Here is a 25366-nt window from a genome sequence, read left to right as displayed (position 1 = left end):
TTATTAGGTGTGTTGTTTGTATAGAGGTAAATGTTCTGGGTTGATTTTGGGAAATGTTATAAACGTTACGAGTAGGTGCAATGTGCGAAAAATGGTCTCGGTGCCCATTGTCTTTTAATGGATGCTGAATAACTAAAAAAACCTATCTTGTGATTGAACTGAAACCACAGAATGTGTAATAAGTACTAGGTACAGAAGATTCACTCCCTAACAAAACGCGACTACTACGCGCAAGGCGGCGCAAGCGCGTGCAGGCGTCCGTTCCATAGAGGTGTGGTGTGCCGCAAATAAGTACTATGGCAAAACCTCAAAATTGAGGCGGCCGCAGGTACCTGTAGCGACGCGACGAAATCGCGGAGTGAGACACGCCTGCTGAAAGTTAGACAAAATGCGTTGTAATCATTATTTGTAGTTATGTATTCGAGATACTTACTACTCATTAATCTACCTCTAATCGCAGAAATGTCACCCTGAAATTAAATTATTAAATGCCTATTTATTTCTCTCGTCTTAAGCACCTGATAAGATAATATTTATTTTTTCATTTAAAACTTATGCTAGTTGGTTTTATACAATGGTAAATATACAATTTATACTTAAATACTCGTACATTCATAGATTCAACTCAAAATAGGTACAGGTCAAGTTAAAAACTTTAATACCGAACGAATTTGTATTTTCTGTCGCTCATTGAAATTTGATAACAATACCTAAACTAAGTAAACATTTACTTGTATCTTAGATAACTAAGAGTGCAACCAATAATGAAATTGACTTAATATTGTCAATAATAGACTTAAGCACCAGTCATCAAAAGTTACTGCCACTTGTAAATCTCTTGCCACAACATTCGAACGCCATATTACCAGAAACCAGAATATGAAAACTCATGTAGTCGATTAGTTCCACAATTCTTTCGACAAATTAGTTTAAAGCAAACCAAAGGCGGCTAGCCGGCGCCGGGTGAACAGTCGCGTTATGGTTGTGACGTCACCAAAGATGGCTGAAGATTTCAGCTGCGATTATACATTGTTTACTGCAAAATTGACCATAAAAGTGACTTCTGGATTGCTATGCAGCTGTATAACTCAATTTCCTTGATAAAATGAGTGACGTTCTTAACCGCATTACTGCTGCGATAAGAACGTTCAATCTGTCACTTAAGTTGTTAGGAATTGAGTTACGTTATTTATCGTCTCACCACATATTTAAAAAATACTTAATTTATGCATTAAATCGGCCAAATATCGACCAACACCACTCTACTGCTCCCGAAGTTTAGCCTATACCAAAATTGTATAACATTAACAGTAGCTGGCTAGACTGCTCATCTCTGGTACCTTATATAGTCCGACAAGAAATTGTAGAAAGTTATTGAGGGCGGCACTTTCTACGTAACTGTCACATTTTTGACTTAAAATGCTTAAACATGGCAACATTTTAGTATGGAAATATTTTAGTTCTATTTTAATTAATTTCTACTATTTTATGTCGCACTATGAATATTATGCTTCTAGTTTCATTTGCAGTGGTCTACACTTGAATGCAATATTGCGTTAAAAGCGTTACCGAGAGGCTAGGCTTTTTGCAGAGACAAAGCTTACCTGAATCCAATGGACTGATGGATGTTTGAGCTATTTGTGCGAAAGCAATTTGATGACTGGGTTCATAGACAATACAAGTTACAACTTATACGACAGTACCCAGGTAGCATTTATACGTCATTATGACGTCCTTTACGTCATTGTGACGTATAAATGATGTCATTATGACGTATAAATTACGTCATTATGATGTCGCTGACGTCACTTTGCTACCTGGGAATACCGTAAAATCAGGTAACTAGTCCACAACTTACAACTATGGTCCATATTCCAGTAAAATATGTATTAAATATTTTTCAAATTATAATCAGTATCTATAGAAAAGGCATTAGTAAGTATATCTAAGCAACAATATAAATGTAACGAGTACAAATCAAAAAGGCTCCTTCATAAACGTAAAAAATTGGACCATAGTTGTATTATAGGACTATAGTTATAGTTACCTGATTTTACGGTAATTAAGTTTTGAAATTTACCTCCGACGTTTCGAGGACGGACTGGACGGAGTTGTCCTCGTGGTCCGTTTTATAATTAATAATGTGTAAAAATCGTGAGTTTAAATCAGTGTATTACAAGTTGTGCCATGATTTGTAGGTAGCATTTGAAAACTATGCACTTAGAGAAAATGGTTGAAGAACGCAGGCTGTTGGTAGTACCTATATTGTAATAAATTCAATGTCAATAATGCAGCAGGAATAAAAAACAAACCTTTGATAACCCTTCACCCGTGCCCCACTGCCTGACTTGCAAAGGTCTCATACATCCAGCCCCGATATTTCCATTCTTTGGAGTACTGTATGCACTAGTGTAAATGGATCTCCGATAGCGTGTAGTTATTACCTATATCGAGCTCATACTTTATACTGGTTATTCTAAAGATATGCGCTGTACACATGAGAAAATCTCGCACGTATCTAAAGTTGTACGCCATTCACATAAAGTTCACTTTCGCCTAGCATTACAAATGTTTTTAAACTATACCTGTGAGGGTTAGCAATAACATAATCTAAATAGATTGCTATCTGAACCTTTCAACGGATCAAAGGCTGCGAGAACCAATTGTATGGAAAGGTTTTTACTTTGTTTTGTTGGGATGAAAGGTAGTTGTTATGTGAGGGTGGTTGTGGGCTGCTTTTAATTCTTGGAGAATGCATGGGTGAATTGTACATGAATTGTAAAGTGCCTAATTAAAAAGTTTATAAAGGGCAAATTATTATTGTTTGATTCCATAAAGAGATTCGATCGGTGGACGAACGAAAGTAAAAATAATATAAAGAAGAGAAAAAGGAAGGTTAATATTTTTCGGATATCTGTAGTTCAAAATATAGTTTCGTTCCATTAGCAAATTGTTGTAGTATTTTTATACTTAAGTACCTACATCCAAGTTTTACCTCGTTTTTTAGGGTTCCGTACCCAAAGGGTAAAAACGGGACCCTATTACTAAGACTCCGCTGTCCGTCTGTCTGTCACCAGGCTGTATCTCATGAACCGTCATAGCTAGACAGTTGAAATTTTTACAGATGATGTATTGCTGTTGCCGCTATAACAACAAATACTAAAAAGTACGGAACCCTCGGTGCGCGAGTCCGACTCGCTCTTGGCCGGATTTTTTTCTGTGGTTAGTATTTTATATTAAAACGTGGCATCATGGTGTTATTTTTCTCTCAAACATTAGGTATAATTATAAAACTGTTTTTACGATATTTGGTAAGTATTTAATTATTTACTCCATACATATTTGTCATGTGTAACTCTGACGCAAGGACAAACGCTTTACTTTTACTTGTTCTCCATAATGAAATTGCGGCGTCTTCATATCGGTAATGGCCAAATATTTGACGGCCCAATATTCACACTTATGTCAACACTATATTACAAGGACATAAGGTTCAAAATTCACTGGTTTTCAAGGTTTCACCCCTGTGAGTCAGTGGAGCATCAAGCATCAACGCAGGGGTGCAACAGCCCCTAGCGCAAAATGTTACTTGACTCATAAATCGATATTGTACCTAACCTCTCCCCTAATGCATTCGGCCTACTAATTTTGTGTTTCGAAATTGGGAAGTTTCCAGTATGGCAACCCTGACCTAAACTAGTACGAATGCACTTTGGCTTAAAGGTCTCGTAACCAGGCCGCTAAATAAATAAATAAACCATGTCCATCTATCAATACAAAATTTGTTTAATAGGTTAGTTTATTGTAGTATTCTCGCGCAAGTATAAGGCCGAATTGATTTATCACTTAAACTTTGTTAATAAAGAAGACAATGTAAAAGAGCCCACTGATTATCAGTCCGCCGGACGATATCAGCCTGTCAGTTAGAACAAAAATTTGATAATTCCGAACAACTGACAGGCCGATATCGTCCGGCGGACTGGTAATCAGTGGGCCCCTTTAAATACGATTGCTAATATTGCTATGCGTGGTGCGGCAGAGTTAAGCTCGCCCTCACCATAAGTATAATTGAAGCTGTTTAATATCAATTCAAGATATTAAAAAAATGTTTCCGGGTTTTTCGGAAAATTGGGTCAGATTTATATTTTATCTGGTAACACTTGGTTTTGGCTGCTCTACATTGTCTCTGGCAAATAACATATAATTCATTGGTAAGTATAACACGTTCGCATACATTTATTCATATGAATGGATGCTTCACAAGATCGTACACATGTATTTCCCATATACATATTTTAGTTGAAATATGACTAAGACTAGAATAGAGTCAGTGTGTATAATAATGAAATTGTACCTATGCCTGTCTAAATAAATAGAGGTTAAATATTTCAGACTTTTTTGTTGAGCAAGTTTACGACAGGTACTGTCAGCATCAATTAATAGTAGCGGATGAGACTACATTAAAAGAGGCATATATCTACCATACTGTCCACAAATGTCTATCTCTTATATTATATTTATCTCATATCTTATGTATCTATCTGTTCTTCTTATCTTTCATGCCATCTCTTACCGGAGGTCGGCTGTCATGAGAGCTCACAGATCAACCACCTAAGCGATTTTCTGTGTGAAGGCTGGACTGTGGAGCCCCGCCAAATTATGAGCGTGTATGTGTTCAAACCACGATCAAAGTTTTTGAACCATGAGAGTAGAAGAAGTGCTTTTCAAGAACTATAGAGACGAGGTATCTCTAACTGTGAAATTCTAAGATACTCTTGGTGCGTTTGTTCTATCTCTGCCTGAACCTTTGTTTATCGTGAACATATAAAACAATAATGTCAAGTGTGGAACGTGCACACGACACCCTACAGCCGTTTAAACAAAGAACCTCGTTTCTCTTAAAAAGCCACCAGCACTCTTAGCAATAAAGAAAATACTCGATAAAGTATCAATTTCACGTTGGAAATTGTTATTCCGAAGACGCTGGGTGCATTGAATATGCCGACGGTTAGGAAATCTACTTAGACTGGCCTTTCGGAGAAATATAATTGAGGGTATTGATTTGATGGACGTTTCATACACGTAATATTGGTGCCAGAGTTGAGTTTAAAAAAAATGGAATTTCGTGGGACGTGTTTAGTATTTAAAAAAATGGAATTTCGTGGGACGTGTTTAGTATTTACACTTAATAACTACTCACTCGTAATTTTACGGTTTTACTCACGTGTCTTCAACCATTACGTTTGGAAAGCCTTAGGTCTCCACTTGCAAGTACTGAGACCAAATTTCCACTGACCCCCGTAAAACCCGAACCCCGTACCCGGGTTACTGAAACCCGTAAAATTATAAAATTTTGGATTCAAAAGTTCATACTTGAATTAAATTGATTTCGAAAAACTTAATCAAAAAAATATTTTACGGATCATAAAGGTCTCCTTACCTATATAATCCGTAAAATATCTTTCCTTTCAAATTAAAAGAAAAAAATCGATTACGGTCATTGTAATTAAAAATATAGATATAGAATATAGATTTGATAAAATACAGCTATTCTTAGGTAATGGTTTTAGGATAACTCGTAGTTCGTAGACTCACGATTAAATGTGATAGGGTGTATATTTGGATGTCTGTCTGCCAATTTGTCGTCCGTACAACACTAGAAACATTCTCGATGACAATTAATTCAAACCAACGAGCGCATTTAATCGTACTAGCAGCACCAATCTTATTTGCCTATTTTTAGACCTTAAGCCATAGTCATAAAGTTCACGAATGGTCAGTTTTGACGACGACGGTACAAAGTTATTCGATTATGCAAGCACGCGCACTCGACCGGGCGTTCACGCGCGTGTGGAGGCAGCGAGCCGCAAATAACATATAGACCCTACCTTTTATAGGGTATGTAGGGCAGTATTTTCATTTATCTACAGTCCTATATATACATATACGGTAAAACCCGCGTAAGATTCTACCCGACAAAAATGCGTCTTAACAGGAAAAGTGTATTAACCAAAAAAAGCACTAAAAAGTTGCAGGAAGGAAGGATTTGTTATGAATATGATCTGTAAGTGTCAAAAGTGACGTTTCTGGTAGAAGAAATGTGTTTCTTTGACCGAAAGAAACACATTTATTTGTGAAAATAGGGGAAAACACCTTTTTTTCTCAATTTTTTTCGGATACCTAAGTACTTTCGAATTAGTTCCTTTGAATGGAATCTAATGCTAAATCTATCTCTCTGAGCATACGTATAATTCAGGGTTTCTCAAACTTATAACCACACGTACTTCTATTAAATTTTTCAAATGACTGCGAGGTCTGCGAGCGTGAAACTTTTTCTTGTTATTATTTTAATCTCGTTATTATGATCGAAATTAAACTATCGTGAGACATATTTCAAAATATTTATATCAGTACGGTTTCACTCACTATTATTTTAGTCGCTTTTGGCGACATGTCGTTATTATGAGTAGGTACGCGCCAGCCAGCCTGTTAGATTGTTACCCTGCCTAAGATTCAGATCTAAGACTCATTTTGCATGTAAATAATCAACTTCCTGAAAAAAGCTCGAAACCATCCAATCTCCAATTTTGGCATAGAACCTCAACATTTCAAGGCTTTTGCCTTGGCAATGTTTCCAAGGTTGTCATTCCATTCGCTAATACAAACCAGTATAAGATGACTCTTTACAACGTATATTTTTTTACGGATCTCGAGGTGACATTATATTGGTTTCTCCCAGAACTTGACACGCCCCCACTTGTGAAATCAATAAGAATACACACCCTGGCGCCCTGGACCTCGTCCAAGATGCGTCACGATTCTGTCTACAACACAAAATCATATACCAACCACCTCTCCATCATCGCATTTTAATCCTTATGTACGTCAGCTTAAAGTTCAACGTTTCCGCAATTTGAAACTGGCAACTATTCAATATTAGTGAAAAACATCTCGTCCATTGCAATCTCGCTCTTATAAATTAATAACTTAAGGTATTTTATTCAAGCAATATTAAGTTTGCTACTTTATACTATAGAATAAAACTTGAAGTGTTGATGTTTATCAATAAAATCTAAATTACGATGGTGACGCCTCTAACGGCTGGTTGGTGAACTTTGTGAAAACTGATTTATACTGACGCGTCGCAATAAATAGACACCGGCGCCATAGACAATAAAACTCTTTTCATTTCTGCTCCATATTTATGGTCAGATGCTACATGAACGTGGTCTTCATGTTAAAGTAAAGTAAAATTTGTTAGTGAATCACAGACAGGTAATAATATATGTGACATAATGGTAGGTAACTTGGTTTGTTATGCGTGCGTGTGTTAATAATTGTTAATGCGTATTATTTAAAATTAAACTGATTAAAATGTTAATTAATAATTATGCTTGTCGAAGAATATCCTTCGTGTTTTTTTTTTGCTATAATGCGACTGGCTTCTCTCTAAGAGATGTCGTTACTCCTGATAGTGACTATCAGGAGGTATAGGTATCAGGCTGGTACAAAAGACGGCTAGCCTAGCTACGCTAGTATAGAGTCACTTCCAAACAACCAAATTAAATGGTAAAGTATAAAATTTATAAAGTAACGATTAGTTAATCAAATTTATTTTACCTTCGTACGTAGCTAATTGTAAAAATGTTATTGATATTAAAAATAAAATGATTATGAATATTTGATTAAAAAAAGATATCGCGGAACGTCGCCGGTATCCTGCTTGGCTCAGCTGATTGAGTATGAGTAAGACAAAATAGCTAAGACGAGAAAAGCATAAGCATAAAACGAGAGATAAACATCGGTACAGGTTATAATAGTGTGAGATTTGTAGTTTGGTTTGGTTAGGTTTTCATGATTAGGTATACCTAATGGTCCATTGGTCTCTTAGACGGTAACTAATGTGTATAATTGATTTATAAAACAAAATGTTGTCACTTCTATTCTCGAAAATTAATGATAATGGAGCGTTATCTCTAATCGTCACTACCTACCTAAATAAGGACATGTAATGGTCGTATTCGTTTACTTGACAGCGTGATAGACAGTGTGTCTCTTCTAATCACGTGGTGTTAAAAGGTGACATCCACTATTTTATCATGTGGATAAAGTCACCCATAATAACTTACTATGCCTGTGGGCCTAACTTAGTTTTGGGCTGTACCTACCAAAATTGTGAACATTAGTTTCGCTTATGTTCTTATATTTGGGTTAACAAATTAGAACCTAAATCTGCATATGAACCATATTTATTAGTTAAGATACATTCATTTGTTTGCTAGTTATGCTTGTCATTAATAAATATTTTTTCTAAAGATTTTGCTGTCGTTGTCATCCCTTTGTCATAATGTTTGTTAGTCATACGGTTAGAGGTTCATTAATTAATGCTACCAGATAAATATATCTTCAAATGACTAATCACTGCTCGCTCATATGAAATCTATTTATGGTTAGTTTAATTAGAAGTAGTGAAAACGAATTCAACTGCTTGTAATATTCATATGTCTACATAAGTCATAAAGTAGTTTAAAACGGATAATCATTATCAGTTTTAAACTAGCGCATGCGCAACGGACTCATCTAACTAGGCTCAGTATCGGTACTGAAAAATATCAAATATGTGCCGCTAAATGCAATATTTTTAATTAAAGCCACCAAGGCCTTATTTAAACAACTTGACAATTTTAGTATTACCTGACATCGGCGACTCGTTACTTATTTCTCAGTTAAGTGAACTGGGCCGGGCCCAAACCCGTTGATCATAATATAAAACACAAGTGATTACTAATGTCACTATAAACTGATGTTTTGTCTAAAAGTTGGCGATTTATGTTAATATCTTATCTTGCAAAAGTCTAATTGTCAATGCAAATGAACGAACATAGTAGTAGCAGGCTTTTATTTCAGTCTCATAGTTCATTACAGTGCAATGAAATGTAAATGCGCTCATCTTCTCATACACTCCATTATTCTGCGTAGTAAAGCCGTGAGCACACTGCTATGAGCTCGGCGTCCATATACATTCTGAATAAATATTACGTTATTATTGCTTACGTAACTTGCGTTTTTGTACTAAATAAAATTTAAATATTTAAATAATCTTAAGAGATCATCATCCTTATCACCGTCACTACCTCCTCAAGTCTAACCTCGTATCGTATCGCATTGCCTTCATCCAACGGTTGCCTTCGATCTTAAGGGGCCTGCCACCCTCAAGAACCTTAAGAAACCTAAATCTTAGATGCAATTTGTTGAAGGTTAATTTCTGTTCTTGCAGCTATTGGTTATACATACGAACAATGCACCCCGTCCACTGCCACTTACCTAAGCCTTATAACTTCTTCTAATTATTCGAGCATAGCTTACTCTATTGTATTTTCCATGTTATTTATCAATAAAAAAAAACTTAACAACTGCTCGTAATAGACCTAACCTGGCCTACCCTAATAGTTCACAAGAGCTGTGCTTGTTGGTTTTGCGTTTTTAATAACTGTTACTGTTGCACTTTCCTACCGAGCTACAGTTTGCCAGAATATAACTATACAACATTAAAATTGTAGATAAATAAAGGAGGGACCTAAGTGACATCCCTGCTCGCATATCACAGTACTCTATTTGTATGCAAGTCAGTTCGTCGAGTTAAGACCGGAGTGCTTCCTCGACTCACTTGATTCAGTCATCCGATTTATTTATAAGTTTCCGTTAAAAATAGACAGATCCGTCCTGTTGAGAGATTAGTCGCTCGTTGATTCATCTTTAGATAGTAAATACAGTCCCTAATTTTTACTAACAACCATTCAACAATTAGGTCTTATCGCCATGATAAAGTACCTATCTCGTAAATGTTAAACTTATTTTATCTTATTTCTTACTATGCCATTATTTTTGAATAACTAAATATTTATTTTAAAAACATTCAATGTTTATTTTATACTGTAGACTAAAAAAATAAACAACCGATACCTTAGACAAACTATTGTCATAAAAACAAAAAATAACCGGCACGTTAGTCAAACCTGTCACAAAACCATAAACAGCTTTCTAGTTTCACACTGGCCAGTGGCCACTAAGACGTTTAAAAATAAACATGCAACTGCATATTAAAAGCACTATGTAAATATCGATCGTAAAGTAAAGCAGCACGTCCTGTAGGAGTAGGATATCCCCGCTAGTTCGCCTCCGCGCCGCCCAAAGAGCGCACGTCGTCGCGCCCGTTTCGGATTCCATTTTCGAAATACAAATTCCGCTGCGTCCAGTCTCGCGGGATTGAGACCGTTAAGTGTAAATGTGACTTTATGAATTGGATTTTGAATTTGGAATTTTTCATTATGGCTGGAGATGATGGAGGTATTTTATAGTTTAATCGTTTATAATTTATAAAATTGTAATCATAGGGAAAGTTATTTGCGAACTACTTATTTATAGTGTGCAAGATTGCTATTATAATCCTTGGGAAACTATTTATTATCAAGAGCGTAATTAGGGTAAAAAAAGTTTTAAATTACTTATGCAAATTTATGTCATAAGGTTATGACCCAATTTCAAATTGAAATCTGACTTTAATACGAATACTGGGGAAATATTTTACAATATTGCTTGGTGTCAGTCCAGTGTGATCCAAAATGGAATAAACTGACAAAATGTAGGAAGTGTTGGCGCTGTTTTTTTAACGGAACATGTAAAAATAAGTTGGTATATTTTCAATTTTAAAATAGTGATAGTGAAGTTGTACTTACCCTGCAATTTTCAAAGTAGTAGGTCAGAACCTTAAGGCGAGATCTTTTGGCATGAGCATCAGGCATTTTTTTTTTTTTAAATAAAGAGGGTAAGTACAGGTACCTAAAGCGTAAAGCGTCGACAATGCGCATTGTAGCACTTCTGGAGAATCTGGAGTTGCAGATGTCCATAAACTACGGTAGCTATTTGCCATGCCGTGAAGGACGTGTGTTTGTTTGCCACCTTCGTAGTATTAAAAAAAAAGGTAAATCATTCCAAATCTAGACAAAAATCACTCTGCCTACGCCTTCTCTTTCCTGATAGTAAAAAGGTACAGTATCTATAAGTTACTCTATGGTTTACTAAAATGGCTAGTCCTGCTCTCTAGGGGCACAACATTGCAGTAATATCCCCCATTTAAAAAACTTTGCGAAAAATAAAATTATTTTATCAAACATTTTTATTTGTGTTTTTGAGACGCCAGTTCGAATCTAACCTTTAAAAGATGGCCTGATGCTAAAAAGGTTAGGTAATAAATAATGTCGAATATCGGGAAAACTACATAAATATTCTTTAAACTAAATCATTATAAATAATTATGTACAGAAAAGGCACCCCCCCTGCATACAAAGTTCTGTAAATTAGTATGGACGTGGGGTACCTTTTCTCTGCAGCTGACCTAGGACCTGTACCTAGGTAAAAAAATCTTATAAAATAAAAATATTTTTAATAAAAACAAAAAAGATAATACAATCTTCCCGTTACTGTACACTACTTAAATACCTAATACCCTTACCCATGTGGTTTACATTGGGTATTTATGTAGGTACAGTCGAGTTCATAAATATGTATAAAAATATGTAAAAAGTTACGTCATAGCTTTCTAATACTGAAACTCCTTCAGCTATTAATTATCTACTTGGTACTTACATACTTAAGTATTGAAATAGAAAATCGGCCTGCCAGCTAAACATGACTATTTTGACACTAAAACAACAATAAGACTGTTTGGTAAATCATTTTGGGGGTCAGGAAATTATTCGAAAACGAGATAATCCATAAAAAGTTTGAAGTAACATTCGCATCCGTGATCCGTCTCCTCGTAATCCGTTTCATATTCTAAGAACAAATTAAATTATTTTCTATGAAAATATTTTAATTTGTGTTTTTTCAAGTAGACATACTACTATTTAAACTATAAACTTAAATAAATGTCATATACGAAGGAAAAAAATCGTTTCATGTTCATCCAAATCTGCCTTCATTACAGAAGGTTTTTGGTCACGTGTCTCACCGGCGCTGGCCGTTTTCATTCCATCCTGTCAATTCCTGTCCTTCCCATGACCAGCGACCACTATGAAGAAAGCGCTGTCTTCATCGTAACTGTTAGTCTTGTGATTGCAGCATAACCTAGGTGCAAGTATACAACCTGGTCCGCCCACTGATTAGGATACTTGCCACGGCACCGCTTGCCATCTACCACATGGCCGGGTATAATGGCGGACTATGTGTCAGTCTTATGTGTAGGAATAACTCTAATTCTTATGGGATTCTTCTATTATGAGGCTTTGTACCTGTTGTACCACTTTTAACTAGAGTCGCAGTTGAATTTGCGTGCATTGTATATAATATAGAACCTAGAAGGAAGTGTTAAGATCTTTGACTTAAGTAAGTACCTATACTTCCTTAAGAGCGTTTTGCCGCGAAAATACTAGAAATAACCGTCTTACAGTTACATATTACTAATTAGCATTAATTTTGTATGTAAAATATAATAATAGTCACGACAAAGCCTCCTCACGCTTAACTGGTTAGAATACAGCTAATTATCCGGAGACGGAAACTTAATTAGAACTCGAGCCGGGACGCAATTAGAATATGTGACGGGTTAGGTTGCTGATTTGTGTTGCAATTGTAGAGACCCACCCACATATACCTACATTTTATTTAAAAAGTTCGGTTTTCTGTCTATTAATTACCATAAACCATTTCTAGAAGATGGTACTCATTTCTCTAATTTTTAATTAAAAATTTCATAAAGCTACAAGCTAAAATTCTAAACCAGCAACCAGAATCAAAAAGTTTCTTGACATTGACCCATGTTAATCGTGCCATCACCAACACTGTGAAAGGCATTTCGTAAAACTTATTGAGGTTCTCCGATAGCCGGGAATGATTCCTGATGATGTATTGGTTGATACCAATAGCATTGGTTGTATTGTAATCCAGCGGAGCGGAGAAGAGATGTGGAAATTATCGAATTAACAAGAAGACACATACTATGATACTAAAGTAACAAGTACCTATTAAGTATAGGACACAACTGCTGGCCCAATAAAGCTAATTTTGAGATACTTATACCTAACCGATATCTAGGATATCAGCTTTATCTCGTTTATCCGGTTGGGTGATATTTGGGTCCGCTCCGAATACCTAATTCCAAGTTATTGACGTTAAAGGTTTGGGTTTTGTCGAAGTGGCAACCTTCCAATCAAAATATATTGTTTTGGAGTAAGACATATAATCTATAACTAATGATGTCAGTATCTATTCAATACCCCCTATCAAACATATTTTAATATTACGAAAAGTAATGGAAAGAATTGAAATGACACGTGTCAGGATCTCAGGATACTGATAAGGTAGCGCGTGCGCAAAGTATAAAAATTTGGAAAACGTACACAAAACACCTATTCTCGACAAAGTGCTTTTCTTTATGTAACACACACTCTACAAAGGTAGGTAGGACAGGACCAGGACACGACAATGGAGAATGACCTCTGGAGAACGCCCGAAAAAAATGTTTGAATTTTATATACTTGGTATGCTGCATGGACACATATATATTATGTCCTCGAACACGCGTCGAAAAATAAAACAGAAAAATTGCACCCACAAACTAACTTCGAACTTTTAAAATTCAGAACGTCGAAAGAGTGAATTAATTCGGCCTAACCCAAATACCACAGTCCGGATGTCTCGCGTGCGTACTTTGATCCGTTTTTGGCGCCAAATGGAGCAAATCGCCGGCTCCAGACGGTTAAGATTGACAAATAAGGATTGATTAAATGTACTTAGACTTAGAGCATTGAAGTATTTCATCAATTTATCCAATCGACAAACTTACTTTTGATACTCATGATTCTCCTGACATGATCCATTTATAATTTGATGTTTGTTTCGAAAAATCTAAGAACGATGTAGCCTTTAACACAATCCGTTTGATTAACGACAAGAACAAACACTTTTGCATCTTTATGACAGTAGCATGGTGCCTTTGTCTGCTAGCGGCATATATTATGTATACTTCATGACATGACACCTCTTTTTACTACTTATGTAGTTTTGCGCATGCACTGAATTAAATAACATAAACACAAAATTCACAAATATCTGTAAGTTTAAGTAAAATATTAATGAAACGTGCCATGAGAGAGATTTTGTATCCGAACCAGTGCCAATGACCATCTTTCTAATCGCGTTCCATTTAGTTAACTCCATAATCGACAGTGCTGTTAAAGAATGCTTCCGACTGAGCCTCGTCACTTTGATCTATTTCCAGCGCCAAATGGAACGCGTCGCTTGTAAACATTTAGATTGATTGCGTTAAGGCGAGAGAAACAAACCGTTGAGGGCTCTCGTAGTGGCTCGCTTGTTTAAGTGGCCATTCAACGGGTTACAAAAGAATTACTTAGATGGTCTGGATTTGGATATCAAAAGTTGCTTGCAAACTGGACCGTGCAAGGTTAAAAAACAGGAACATACACACGTTAAGGATCTTAACACAAACACTTGTTTGAATTACTAAATGTCGGCAACTCTTGACACGCGGAGAAAAGAATTATATGTGTGGGTAACTACTTAACGCAAGTCTATTACAATAAAACTCTATGCCTGCAGAGAAATAGGGTAGGTAAGTAGTTTGTGAAATGCTCGAAAATATTTATTTCATATTTACCACCTTGGGAAATGTCAATTTTTTTTATATTTTATTATTATATTTATTATATAATATATTATATTTTCTGCAATATTAAACGAGTAATAAATAAAACTTTGCGACCTCACATCGCGTCATGCCGATGCTTACTTTGAGTTATTTTGAACACTCAAATTAACAAAGCGAATCATCGTTTTAGTGTTTTCACTCAAAATATTAACTCAATTCGGAAATACTTTCACACGCGTTGAGATAAAAATATATAAAAATAAACATTCCGTCTTACTATTTTCGTATCTTTATTGCTTCCTTCTCCGGTAAGCATTAGTAAAATTGAAATTAACTGCCATGTTGTAGTAAATAAACAAGGAAGTTTGTTACGGAACAATTCGTCGCTGTCGACGGTTTAATTAGAGAAGGCTTAGTAATGAACGAGCTCGTATGTTCCTCCTACACGCTATTTACACTTGTCTTGACCGTTGAGTGCAAATGCAATTTATGAATGGGAGTTAAATGAAAGCTCTTGTTCATTTTCTGTTAGGCAAATATGATACGCAAGCTTTGTTTGGTGAAAGAAAACAGCGCTATAAATGTATCTACATATGAATAACTATATAGCTATTTGTCATATTAGGTATAGGTGCTTGCAGTCAGTACCAATAGCAGTGGATAAAATAACTCGCCAAAAGTTGCTGTTGCTGACTATAGTACAATATTGGTCCCTCGAACCGGATTGTAAAGTGTCAATCTCGGCATGGGATATATAGATATATAAGACCAAATTTTGTATATAGACCAAACTCTTCCTGTAAATGAAAGGCGCCGCGTAGTACTCAATCTAACCTCATTTCATATGTCACCCCATAAGCCCCTTTTATGTTTGTGATGTGCTCAACTCTTGATGAGTTCAGTTTACTCGTTTTTCTTTCTGCGAGCACGAGTTGTAGTTTATTTTCCTTGTCCTAAGCATTACCGGATTTAGAAAGTTCTGGAATACTCTCGATATTAGTGGCGTCCCCTCGTAGGTCGTACCATGAGTCAGGCAAATTACGGCTTATGTGATTAATGTGTGCTATTCCTGGGTTATCCTTCCTTTGTTCTTAAATGGCTCATATTATGTTTGGTCATGGCACAACTAATTTTGTGGTTAAGTATAAGCTTAAAATTTACTTCATATACTGGCCCGCGGTCTATCTGTTTTATTTTAGAAACTAGGATTTGGAAAAAGAACATTTCAGCTTATCGCACGAAACCAGCATTGCCCGACCAAAATGGTGGCACGGCCCGCACGGCGAGGCAATTCTGGGCTCAATAAAAACTTGAATTTTTCCCTACGGTGTCTTTTTTAAAGCGCTTTCATGTTTATGACAATGTTATTGTCTCGTAAGGTTTACAAAATCCTCTTAGTTATGTCGTTGCTATAGTCATAGTTTAGGTACAAACAAGTTTTTATTTGCACAGGTCATTGCCCTGACTTTACTAGGTCGTTAAATCAGTCCACGTGTTTTATAACCACGCTCAATGGAACATAAGGAACTTGTGTAAAGATTGCCTGTAAAGCTGCCAAAGAGCTAGTGACAGCCAATATTTTTTCTCAAGTGCCTTCGGGCTGTATCTGCAAGTCAAAATAAACGCGCATGCACTGTTGTATTAGATCAAGGTTTAATTTTATTGTTTTTTACCTTAAATTCCGACGTTTCACTGCACCAGCTTTGGTCACGGAAAGACTAACGTGACGTCCTAGCAAAATGTCAACGGAGATCTAAGTAAATAACATCAAACTACCCGAAATTAGTTTTTAAAAATGTTCGGAGTACACACGGAAATTGCAACTACCCGTTAAAGTTTAATGTTTATTTTCCGGCATGTCACGCAACACTCACAATATCCGCACACTGGTCCGAAAATAATAAAATAAAAATAATACATAACACTTTATATTAAGGCGCTGTAATAGTGGCTAAAAATAACCAGACCAACCAGACGCTGTAAGTATACTAAATTATTATTAGTTTAATGACAAAAACAACATTTGCCTGTAGGAAGCCTCCATGTACAACAGTACAACCGTACCGTATAAGCTACCTGTGTATGTAAGTACCTATACATTAACTAACATTCAAGGGTTTAAAGTTAAACAGCCATTGTAAAGCATGTGACTTTAACACTCAATATGGAAAACCTGTACCTTGTAATTTAGCGTTTGCAAAAGTTTTCTCAATAATGGAAACCGTGAGATCTTGCGCGAAAGTACACTTTTATCCTTTCGTTTAATAAATATTCAATAAAGATTAACAGGTACAATACAATCCTTAGGCGTCCATATCCGAAATGTGCCCTTTACTGACATATTTCGCATTGTCGATGATTTAGACGAAATTGAGGAGTTAAACTGATGGAATGCCGTTTGCAGTGGAATCGTTCTAATCACATTAAGAGTGCAAGCGAATCCGAAATTCAGGGCAACCAATTTTGTGAACAATTGTTACGGATTACGGATATTACAATCATATTACGCTTTGCTAGAGAAAGCCTCTTACGAGAGCTTGCGAAACCAATGTGATACGTGGCCAGCTAACGCCTTAGACGTGGGGTTTATGGTGTTATGTGATATCTTGTGTTATATGGCTGTCACATGCAGAATCGTGTTGCGGATTTATGAATTTTTGATTATGGGGTTCCAGTTTGCGGGATTATTGCCTCTTGTTTTCTGCAGAATTTCTGTTGAATGCGAAAAAAATGCCTGAAGTGGATGTAACCTAAACACAAATCAATGCAATAATGTTTGTATTGTAGGATTAGCTATTGTGACCCATGCTGTAGTTTATATAGCTGTTAAATCCCACGGTACCAACTTTATTAATTACCTATTAGCAAGTTATTTTAAAGGATCAGTTCGGGTAGTCTCCAGCATCCGAATAAAACCGTTATAATTTCCATAAGGTCCTCAAAACAGCAAACCAAAACACAGTTTGCGTATATAAGTGCTTAATATGCGGGGTTTGTTAGAAGAACTATTTTTCAAAGTTTTGTAACTGTTCCTATGCTCCGAATCCTAATGGGTTAAGTTTTTATAACAAAGTTTCAGTTCGAACTTTTTGGCATACCAATAGTTTCTGAAGTACGGCTTTTATGTTTACTTTATTACAAGTATAAACTTGGAACAGTACCGTAGGTAAAAACGGTTAAAACAGTTTAGGTACTCCTAAATAAGATTATAGATGGGAAATTTGGTATGTTTTATGGAACTTTAGCTCTTTGGGACCTTTGCACACATAAACAAATTATCATATATAAATTATTTATAAATAAATTATAATAACAGTACAAATAAACAGATTATCTATCTCAAAATATTTAGATAAGTACGGTTTTTACTCATGTTAAGACCTATCTTAACAAGTAGCAGATAAGTAGGTATTAGCATACCTAAGTACCTACTTACCTAATCTAGACAGATTAAGTCTCTCAATCGTCCTATGATATGTAAAGGTGACATCTACCGAAACTATTGTGTACTAGTTTAAGTGCTCAATAAGCTGTTAGCTATGTCAATGTATGTAATAGTTCCTAACCAATCCGTAGTGTCATAGTGTGGCGCTGTACTTTACTATATAAGCTTCTACATGTATGTAGATAAGCCCACTTTTTCTAACCAGCCTTCTGTAAAACATTAAATTAAGATATCAGATTCTCTGCTTTCATTTGGTCGCCATTACCTCCAACGCTGAACATAATGGTGACCCCTAGTTTAAATCGCGGTTAATCTCAGTACTTTAAAGCGAATCGCTAGTAAATTTAGTAAAATTTGCGAGCCGGTACGTCGAGGAATCGCCGCGTATCCTGATTTAGGCCGGGAGAGCAACGTTACCACGTAGGCAGCAACCGCGTGGGGCTCCGCCGACCTGAAGAAGCTGAAGAGGTGACTAGGAGGCGACCACACCACTCGATCGAGCGGCCTGAGCCAACGCGACAGGCGCCGACCGAGCCACCAAAGCGGGACCACGTGCGTGGCACCGCAGCCGCAGCAGGGAACGGCTACCGCAAGTACCAAAGGGACCACGTGGGTGGTACCACACCAGAGGCAGAAGGAGCGCCCAAGCGAGGGCAATCACCAAGCTACGCCACGCGCACGAGCATCAATCGAGAAGGCAAGTGAGCTGGCATTCCCTAACCTATCTACCAAATCTCCCTACCAAATTTAATTGTAATCGATTTATTTCCTACAAATTGTAAATTGTAATCGTTCTTAATCATGTTAGAAACTTCCAAAAACACTCTAGAAGAGTTAGAAATTAGGCAGTTAAAAAATAGACGAGGTGTCTGTAAGCGAAAATTAACTGTATTTAATAAATTTATAGAAAGAATCGACTCAAGTGCATTGACGGCCGAAATAATTGTAGACATAAGCTTAAGACTAGAACAATTACCAAAGTTATACAATGATTTCTCTGAGATACAGGACCGGATCGAGACACTGTGCAGCGACGAAGGGGACATCGAAGCCCACGAGGCCGAGCGTATGTCATTTGAGGACACATTTTACCGACTTAGCGCTAAGGGCAAGCTGCTGGCGAAGGTAGATACCGATTCAACACCAAATGACCATAGTCCGCAAGCCCCGCCGCAGCAACCCCTCGGTGAGTCGATAAAATATCCCGAAATTAGCCTCCCTAGCTTCGACGGAGACCTAACACAGTGGCTGCAATTTCGAGACACATTTGATGCCCTAGTCAACCAAGCTAGCTTAGCACCGATCGTAAAATATAAGTACCTACGCAGTTGTTTACAAGACGGCGCACTTGAGGTAATTAGTTCGCTCGATTTCTCCGAGGACGCGTACATGCTCGCGTGGCAGATGCTTTGTGAACGTTATAATAATCCTAAACGTTTAGTCACCAACCACATGCGAGCCTTGTTCGACGTGGAACCGGTACCGTCAACTCCTTCGGGTCTAAGAGGTCTGTGCGATAATATTTCCAAACATTTGAGATCTTTGCGCTCATTAAATGTACCTACCGAAAATTGGGATCTCGCAATTATTCACATGTTAGTTAAAAAGTTAGACAGTCGATTGCAATCAAAGTGGGAAAACAGTGTTGATTTGAGAAAATTGCCTTCGTTGCAGGATTTCAAAACCTTCCTAAAGAACCGAGCTGACCGGCTGGAAGCGACCAGCCCAGCAGTACCATCGGACGCACCCAGCACTTCCAAGAAGGCCATGGTAACCACGTCCGAACCTATCAAGGTAACCTCCAAACAGTTTAAATGTAACCAGTGTCCGTATTGTTCGAGTACGCATTATATTAATCAGTGTCCAAAGTTTAGTGCATTAAACGTTATCGCGCGCATCCGAGCCGTGAATAAATTACGATTATGCTTTAATTGTTTGTCCGGAACGCATGTCTTAACAAACTGCAGGGCCAGTACATGTCGAGTATGTAAGGGCAAGCATCATACGTTACTACACAAACCAAATACCAACACTCATGTAGGTAGTAACCCCGTACCAACGCGATTACCAATATCAACGTTAATCGACGAACAACCGAGTTCTAGTCAAATCGAGACTACCTTGTCGAATAACACTTTAATCGAAAAACAAATAAACAATGCGCGAAATAGGTCAGTTTTCCTTACAACAGCCCAAGTGCTCGTTAGGGATAAGCATAACAATGTGCATAAAATGAAGGCATTTTTAGACAATGGCTCGCAAGAAAATTTCATTACCGAAAACGCGGCCAAAAAGTTACAATTAAACAAGGAACAACTTGCCTTAAATGTCATAGGTTTCAATGAAAAAGTGTCTAGCCTTTTAGAATCGTGTGACGTAACATTGCATTCCTTAGACGGAACCTTTACAACGAATTTGTCCTGTTTTATTACGCCTATAATTTGTACTACCAACATTTTAATACCAAACGTGCAACGTTGGCACATTCCGTCGCGTTATAAATTAGCTGATGACGAGTTTAACTTAGCTCAAGATGTAGATTTGCTTATCGGTGGGGAGATATTCTTTGATTTACTTCTTACCGGTAAATACAAGCTCGGGCCCGGATTACCGGTTCTGAGACGCTCGCGATTAGGATGGATAGTCACGGGTTCCGTACAAAAAAAAACCGAGTCTGCCATTCAATGTAAAGTTACAGTAGAAACTCAATTAAAAAAGTTTTGGGAAATAGAGGAGGGTTCCGCACCAAATTTACCCTATGATGAAAAACAATGTGAGGATATATTTCTGAAAACTCACACTCACAACTCTGAGGGTAATTTCGAAATAGAACTTCCATTAAAGCAGCCACCTACCAAGTTAGGTCAATCTAGGCACATAGCATATCGGAGGTTCAAAACATTAGAATCCAAGTTCGAGCGGAACCCCGAATTTAAAGATAAATATGTGAATTTCATGCGCGAGTTCGAACAAGCTGGCCATATGATTCAATTACAAGATAATTATGATGGCCCATGTAATTTTCTACCCCACCAAGCTGTTTTTCGCGACTCCCCCTCAACCCCTATTCGAATTGTTTTCGACTGCTCATGCAGAACTGATAACGGCATTTCTTTGAATGATATCCAATACAAAGGCTCAATAATACAGGACGAACTCATAAATATACTTCTACGATTCCGAAAATACCAATATGTTATTAACGCTGACATACAAAAAATGTACAGATGTATTTATGTTAAACCAAATCAACAATACCTACAATGCATATTTTGGCGGGAAAATACTCACCAACGACTCCAAATTTATATGCTGACCACATTAAGTTTCGGCTTAAAGTCAGCACCACATATTGCAACCAGATGTTTGTTACAATTGTCAAACGAAAACCAACACACATTTCCAGCAGCTGCAGAGGCCATAGCGAACCAGTTCTACATGGACGATTTTATCGCCGGCGGCGACGACGAGAATCAGGTAGCTGAAACTGCATCACAGGTGAACGAGATCCTGCGGGGAGCCAACTTCACGCTGCGGAAATGGAAGTCCAATTCCGAAGTCATCATAAAACGGGTGAGCGAAACACACACACACCAAAACACACACACAACCGAATTTGGAGATAAAACACATAAGGTCCTGGGTTTAGCGTGGTCTAGTGACTCAGATGAGCTTATGTATACCATTAAAGAAAACCAAATTTCACACCCAATCACCAAAAGAAAGGTACTAGGGGTAATTTCGTCCATTTTCGACCCCCTAGGCTTGACGGGACCAGTAATTGTAGTAGCCAAAATATTTATTCAAAAATTATTTAAGGCTCAATTAGATTGGGATACCGAATTAACACAAGACTTGATCCAAGAATGGAACACATTCTATCGAGACTTGTTTTTATTAAACCAATTGAAAATTTCGAGATGTACAGTCATACCCAATTATGTAACGATACAAATTCATGGGTTCTATGACAGTAGTATTAAAGCCTATGGCGCTGCCATCTATATACGATCAAGCGATAGAGTAGGAAACGTACAAGTTCACCTACTTTACTCAAAATCAAAAATAAGTCCAATACAACCCCAAACTATTCCAAATTTGGAACTTTGTTCCAGTTTACTGCTCGCGACACATGTCGACAAAATAAAACGAGCATTAAAATGTGACGTTTCCGGAATCAACCTGTGGTCAGATTCAAAAATAACATTATGTTGGATAAAAAATAGTAACCCTAAATTAACTTGTTTTGTTAGTAACAGAGTCACAAAAGTATTATCACTTACAAACAAGCACGAGTGGTCATGGGTCCGCTCGGAGGATAACCCCGCCGACCTTTTGTCCCGAGGGGTAGCACCAGGCAAGCTGGAAACCAACCAGTTATGGTGGTCTGGGCCGGCGTGGTTGACCCAAAGTCCGGACACATGGCCGACCCACGATTCTGAGTCACTAAATCATGCACCCGAGGCCGAGAGCGACGTAAACATAACTCTCACCTTGGCTATTAGCACAGAATCTAACGACACGATACAATATCTTTTCCACAGGTGGTCAAGCGATAAAACACTTATTCATGTATTAGCATACATACTTCGATTTATATATAATACAAAAAATAAAACTCGAACAATTAATCCAAATAATAAATTATCAGGACCATTGTCCGTAGAAGAATTAAAAAAAATCGGATCACGCATTAATTAGACATGCACAAATGGAATCATTCCCACACGAATATAAATTATTGCAAAACAATAAACCGGTTCTTAACAAATCAAAAATATTATCTTTACACCCATTCATGAAGGACGGACTCGTTCGCGTAGGCGGACGAATCGGTCTTTCGCATTATGCATATGAAAAAAAACATCCTTTAATATTAAGTCACGAGCACGCGCTTACCAAACTACTGATGGCAAACGCACATATACGTACTCTGCACGCTGGCCCTCAGTTATTACTTTCAACTATTCGCGAGCGCATCTGGCCAACAAAAGGTAGGATGTTAGCCTCGAAAATTGTAAATAAATGCGTTCCGTGTTTTAGAGCAAATCCAAAGACTACTAACCCTATAATGGGAAACTTACCCCCCTCAAGGGTAAATCCTTCCCCCCCCTTTGCTATCACGGGTATCGATTATGGAGGACCTTATAACATTAGAGATAGGACAGGGCGTGGTTACAAGGTCTCTAAGTGCTATATAGCAGTGTTTATTTGTTTTGCAACAAAGGCAATTCATCTCGAATTAATTACAGGGCTCGAGTCAGCCAATTTCCTGGCGGCGCTGCGACGATTCATCGCCAGGAGAGGTAAACCGAAGGAGTTGGTGAGTGACAATTCAACAACCTTTCATGGGGCTAGTAACGAGCTAAAAGATTTACAAAAATACCTACAGGACAGCTCGAGCGAGCTAGTATCTCATTGCGCAGACGAGGGCATAAAATGGAGTTTTATTCCTGTCTATACACCTCATATGGGGTCCCTATGGGAATCTAGTATAAAACTTACCAAATATCATTTAAAAAGAGTGTTAGGGTTATCTTTGTTAACTTACGAACAATTTGTATCAATCCTATATCAGGTAGAATCTATGGTAAATTCTAGGCCACTATGTCCCTTACCTAGTTCAAATCCTGACTATCCTGTCCTTACGCCAGCTCACTTTTTAATTGGAAAAGCACCAAATTCACTTCCGGACGAAGATTATAACCATGTACCAAAGAACCGATTAACTCACTATCAACTTTTGCAACAAATCACGCAGGACTTCTGGCGGCGCTGGTCACGTGACTACATCGGAACGCTGCAGGAACGCACGAAGTGGAGGAGCGCGCGCGGCCCAAGCCTCGCAGTCGACACCGTCGTCCTGGTACGAGACGAGCGTCTGCCGCCCTGCCGGTGGAGGCTGGGCAAGATCGTCGCGACGCAGCCGGGCCGGGATGGCGTCACCAGGGTGGCCGTCATCCGAACCGCCAGAGGGGACATCCAACGCGCGTTCAATAACATTTGTCCATTACCTACTTCGGGTGAAGTCATATAAGTAGTAAATACCTACCAACAGTACCAACCTAATGTAAAGTTCAAATAATTATAACTAAGTGTCAAATAAGTATAATTAAGTACCTAAATTACCTTACTTACCTAGTACCTATGTACATAATTAGAATACCTACTCCCTATTTAAAATAAAAATCATTTCCTATTGTTGTTTCATTTATAAGAATGGGCACAGATCTAATTAAAATTTAAGTAATTACCTAACTATAACTCGTAACAAAGAACTCTGCCCATCCTTACTGATAGGTAAAATGTATAAAGCCTATTCTTTGAAATACCTAATGTTACTCATAAAACATTAACTATTTCAAGGGGTGGCAAAATGTTAAGACCTATCTTAACAAGTAGCAGATAAGTAGGTATTAGCATACCTAAGTACCTACTTACCTAATCTAGACAGATTAAGTCTCTCAATCGTCCTATGATATGTAAAGGTGACATCTACCGAAACTATTGTGTACTAGTTTAAGTGCTCAATAAGCTGTTAGCTATGTCAATGTATGTAATAGTTCCTAACCAATCCGTAGTGTCATAGTGTGGCGCTGTACTTTACTATATAAGCTTCTACATGTATGTAGATAAGCCCACTTTTTCTAACCAGCCTTCTGTAAAACATTAAATTAAGATATCAGATTCTCTGCTTTCATTTGGTCGCCATTACCTCCAACGCTGAACAACTCACCATTATTTTTAGTCGCTTTTGGCGACATGTGTCGGATTCTTTGGGAATATTTTGAAATATGTCTCACGATGGTTTAAGTTCGAAGATTATCTATCTATCATTGCAACGTTGGCATAGCTCTCACCTAGTGCAGCCAATAATAAATACATACGACTTAGTAAAACTACGTTTACGTCTCACTATCTTCGACAGAAAGGCTTCAGAGCTTCGGCTAATCAAGAACCCCTTAGAAATCCTTCTAGTTCTTTAGCAACCTAAATAAAGTTGCAATTAAACGTGTAACATACCCGTACAACATGATACGCGATACTGTGTTAATCCTATTTATACAGCTCGGGTATTTCAATTCGGGGCTTTGCTCTAATCCCTCACGATTGATTAATCCATCCGCCACGTACCCCCGCATGCACTGTTTTCACCATGAGCCGGTTATTTGCATCTAAATGACCCTAAATGGTAATAACCCTAAGGGTTTATTTCATTTGTTTGAAGCCCAATTCCAATGACTAGAGGATTTTGT

General features: G+C 37.5%; 2 protein-coding genes across 18 annotated transcripts in view; both read left to right on the top strand.

Moving 5' to 3' along the window:
* The window catches only part of LOC134748027 (uncharacterized protein CG43867), a 425760-nt gene that overhangs the window by 366534 nt on the left and 33860 nt on the right, over positions 1–25366 (top strand). The window lies entirely within an intron of this gene.
* On the top strand, positions 18155–24800 carry LOC134748016 (uncharacterized). Of its 17 annotated transcripts, none has more exons than XM_063682726.1 (4): positions 18155–19296; positions 19785–19904; positions 23363–23433; positions 23872–24800. In XM_063682726.1, the coding sequence occupies exons 1-4, from the start codon at positions 19258–19260 to the stop codon at positions 24149–24151; spliced, it is 510 nt and encodes a 169-aa protein (XP_063538796.1). In that variant the 5' UTR covers positions 18155–19257; the 3' UTR covers positions 24152–24800. The 17 variants fall into 17 exon arrangements, 15 of the variants coding, with proteins under 15 accessions (XP_063538796.1, XP_063538783.1, XP_063538789.1 ...); XM_063682728.1 differs by lacking the exon at positions 18155–19296 and adding an exon at positions 19308–19617 and having other exon boundaries at positions 19785–21683; XM_063682719.1 differs by having other exon boundaries at positions 18303–19296; positions 21517–24784.

Source organism: Cydia strobilella, chromosome 15 (genome assembly GCF_947568885.1).
Source record: "Cydia strobilella chromosome 15, ilCydStro3.1, whole genome shotgun sequence".
Lineage (NCBI taxonomy): Eukaryota > Metazoa > Arthropoda > Insecta > Lepidoptera > Tortricidae > Cydia > Cydia strobilella.
Note: the sequence above shows the minus strand (reverse complement) of the source record. Positions and strands in the feature narration are given on the sequence as shown.

Coding starts and splice junctions, on each gene's coding strand:
- LOC134748016 (XM_063682713.1), top strand. CDS start 19,258: ATGACCATAGTCCGCAAGCCCCGCCGCAGCAACCCCTCG. Junction 19,297..19,784: donor CCCGCCGCAGCAACCCCTCG/GTGAGTCGATAA, acceptor CCTTCGTTGCAG/GATTTCAAAACCTTCCTAAA.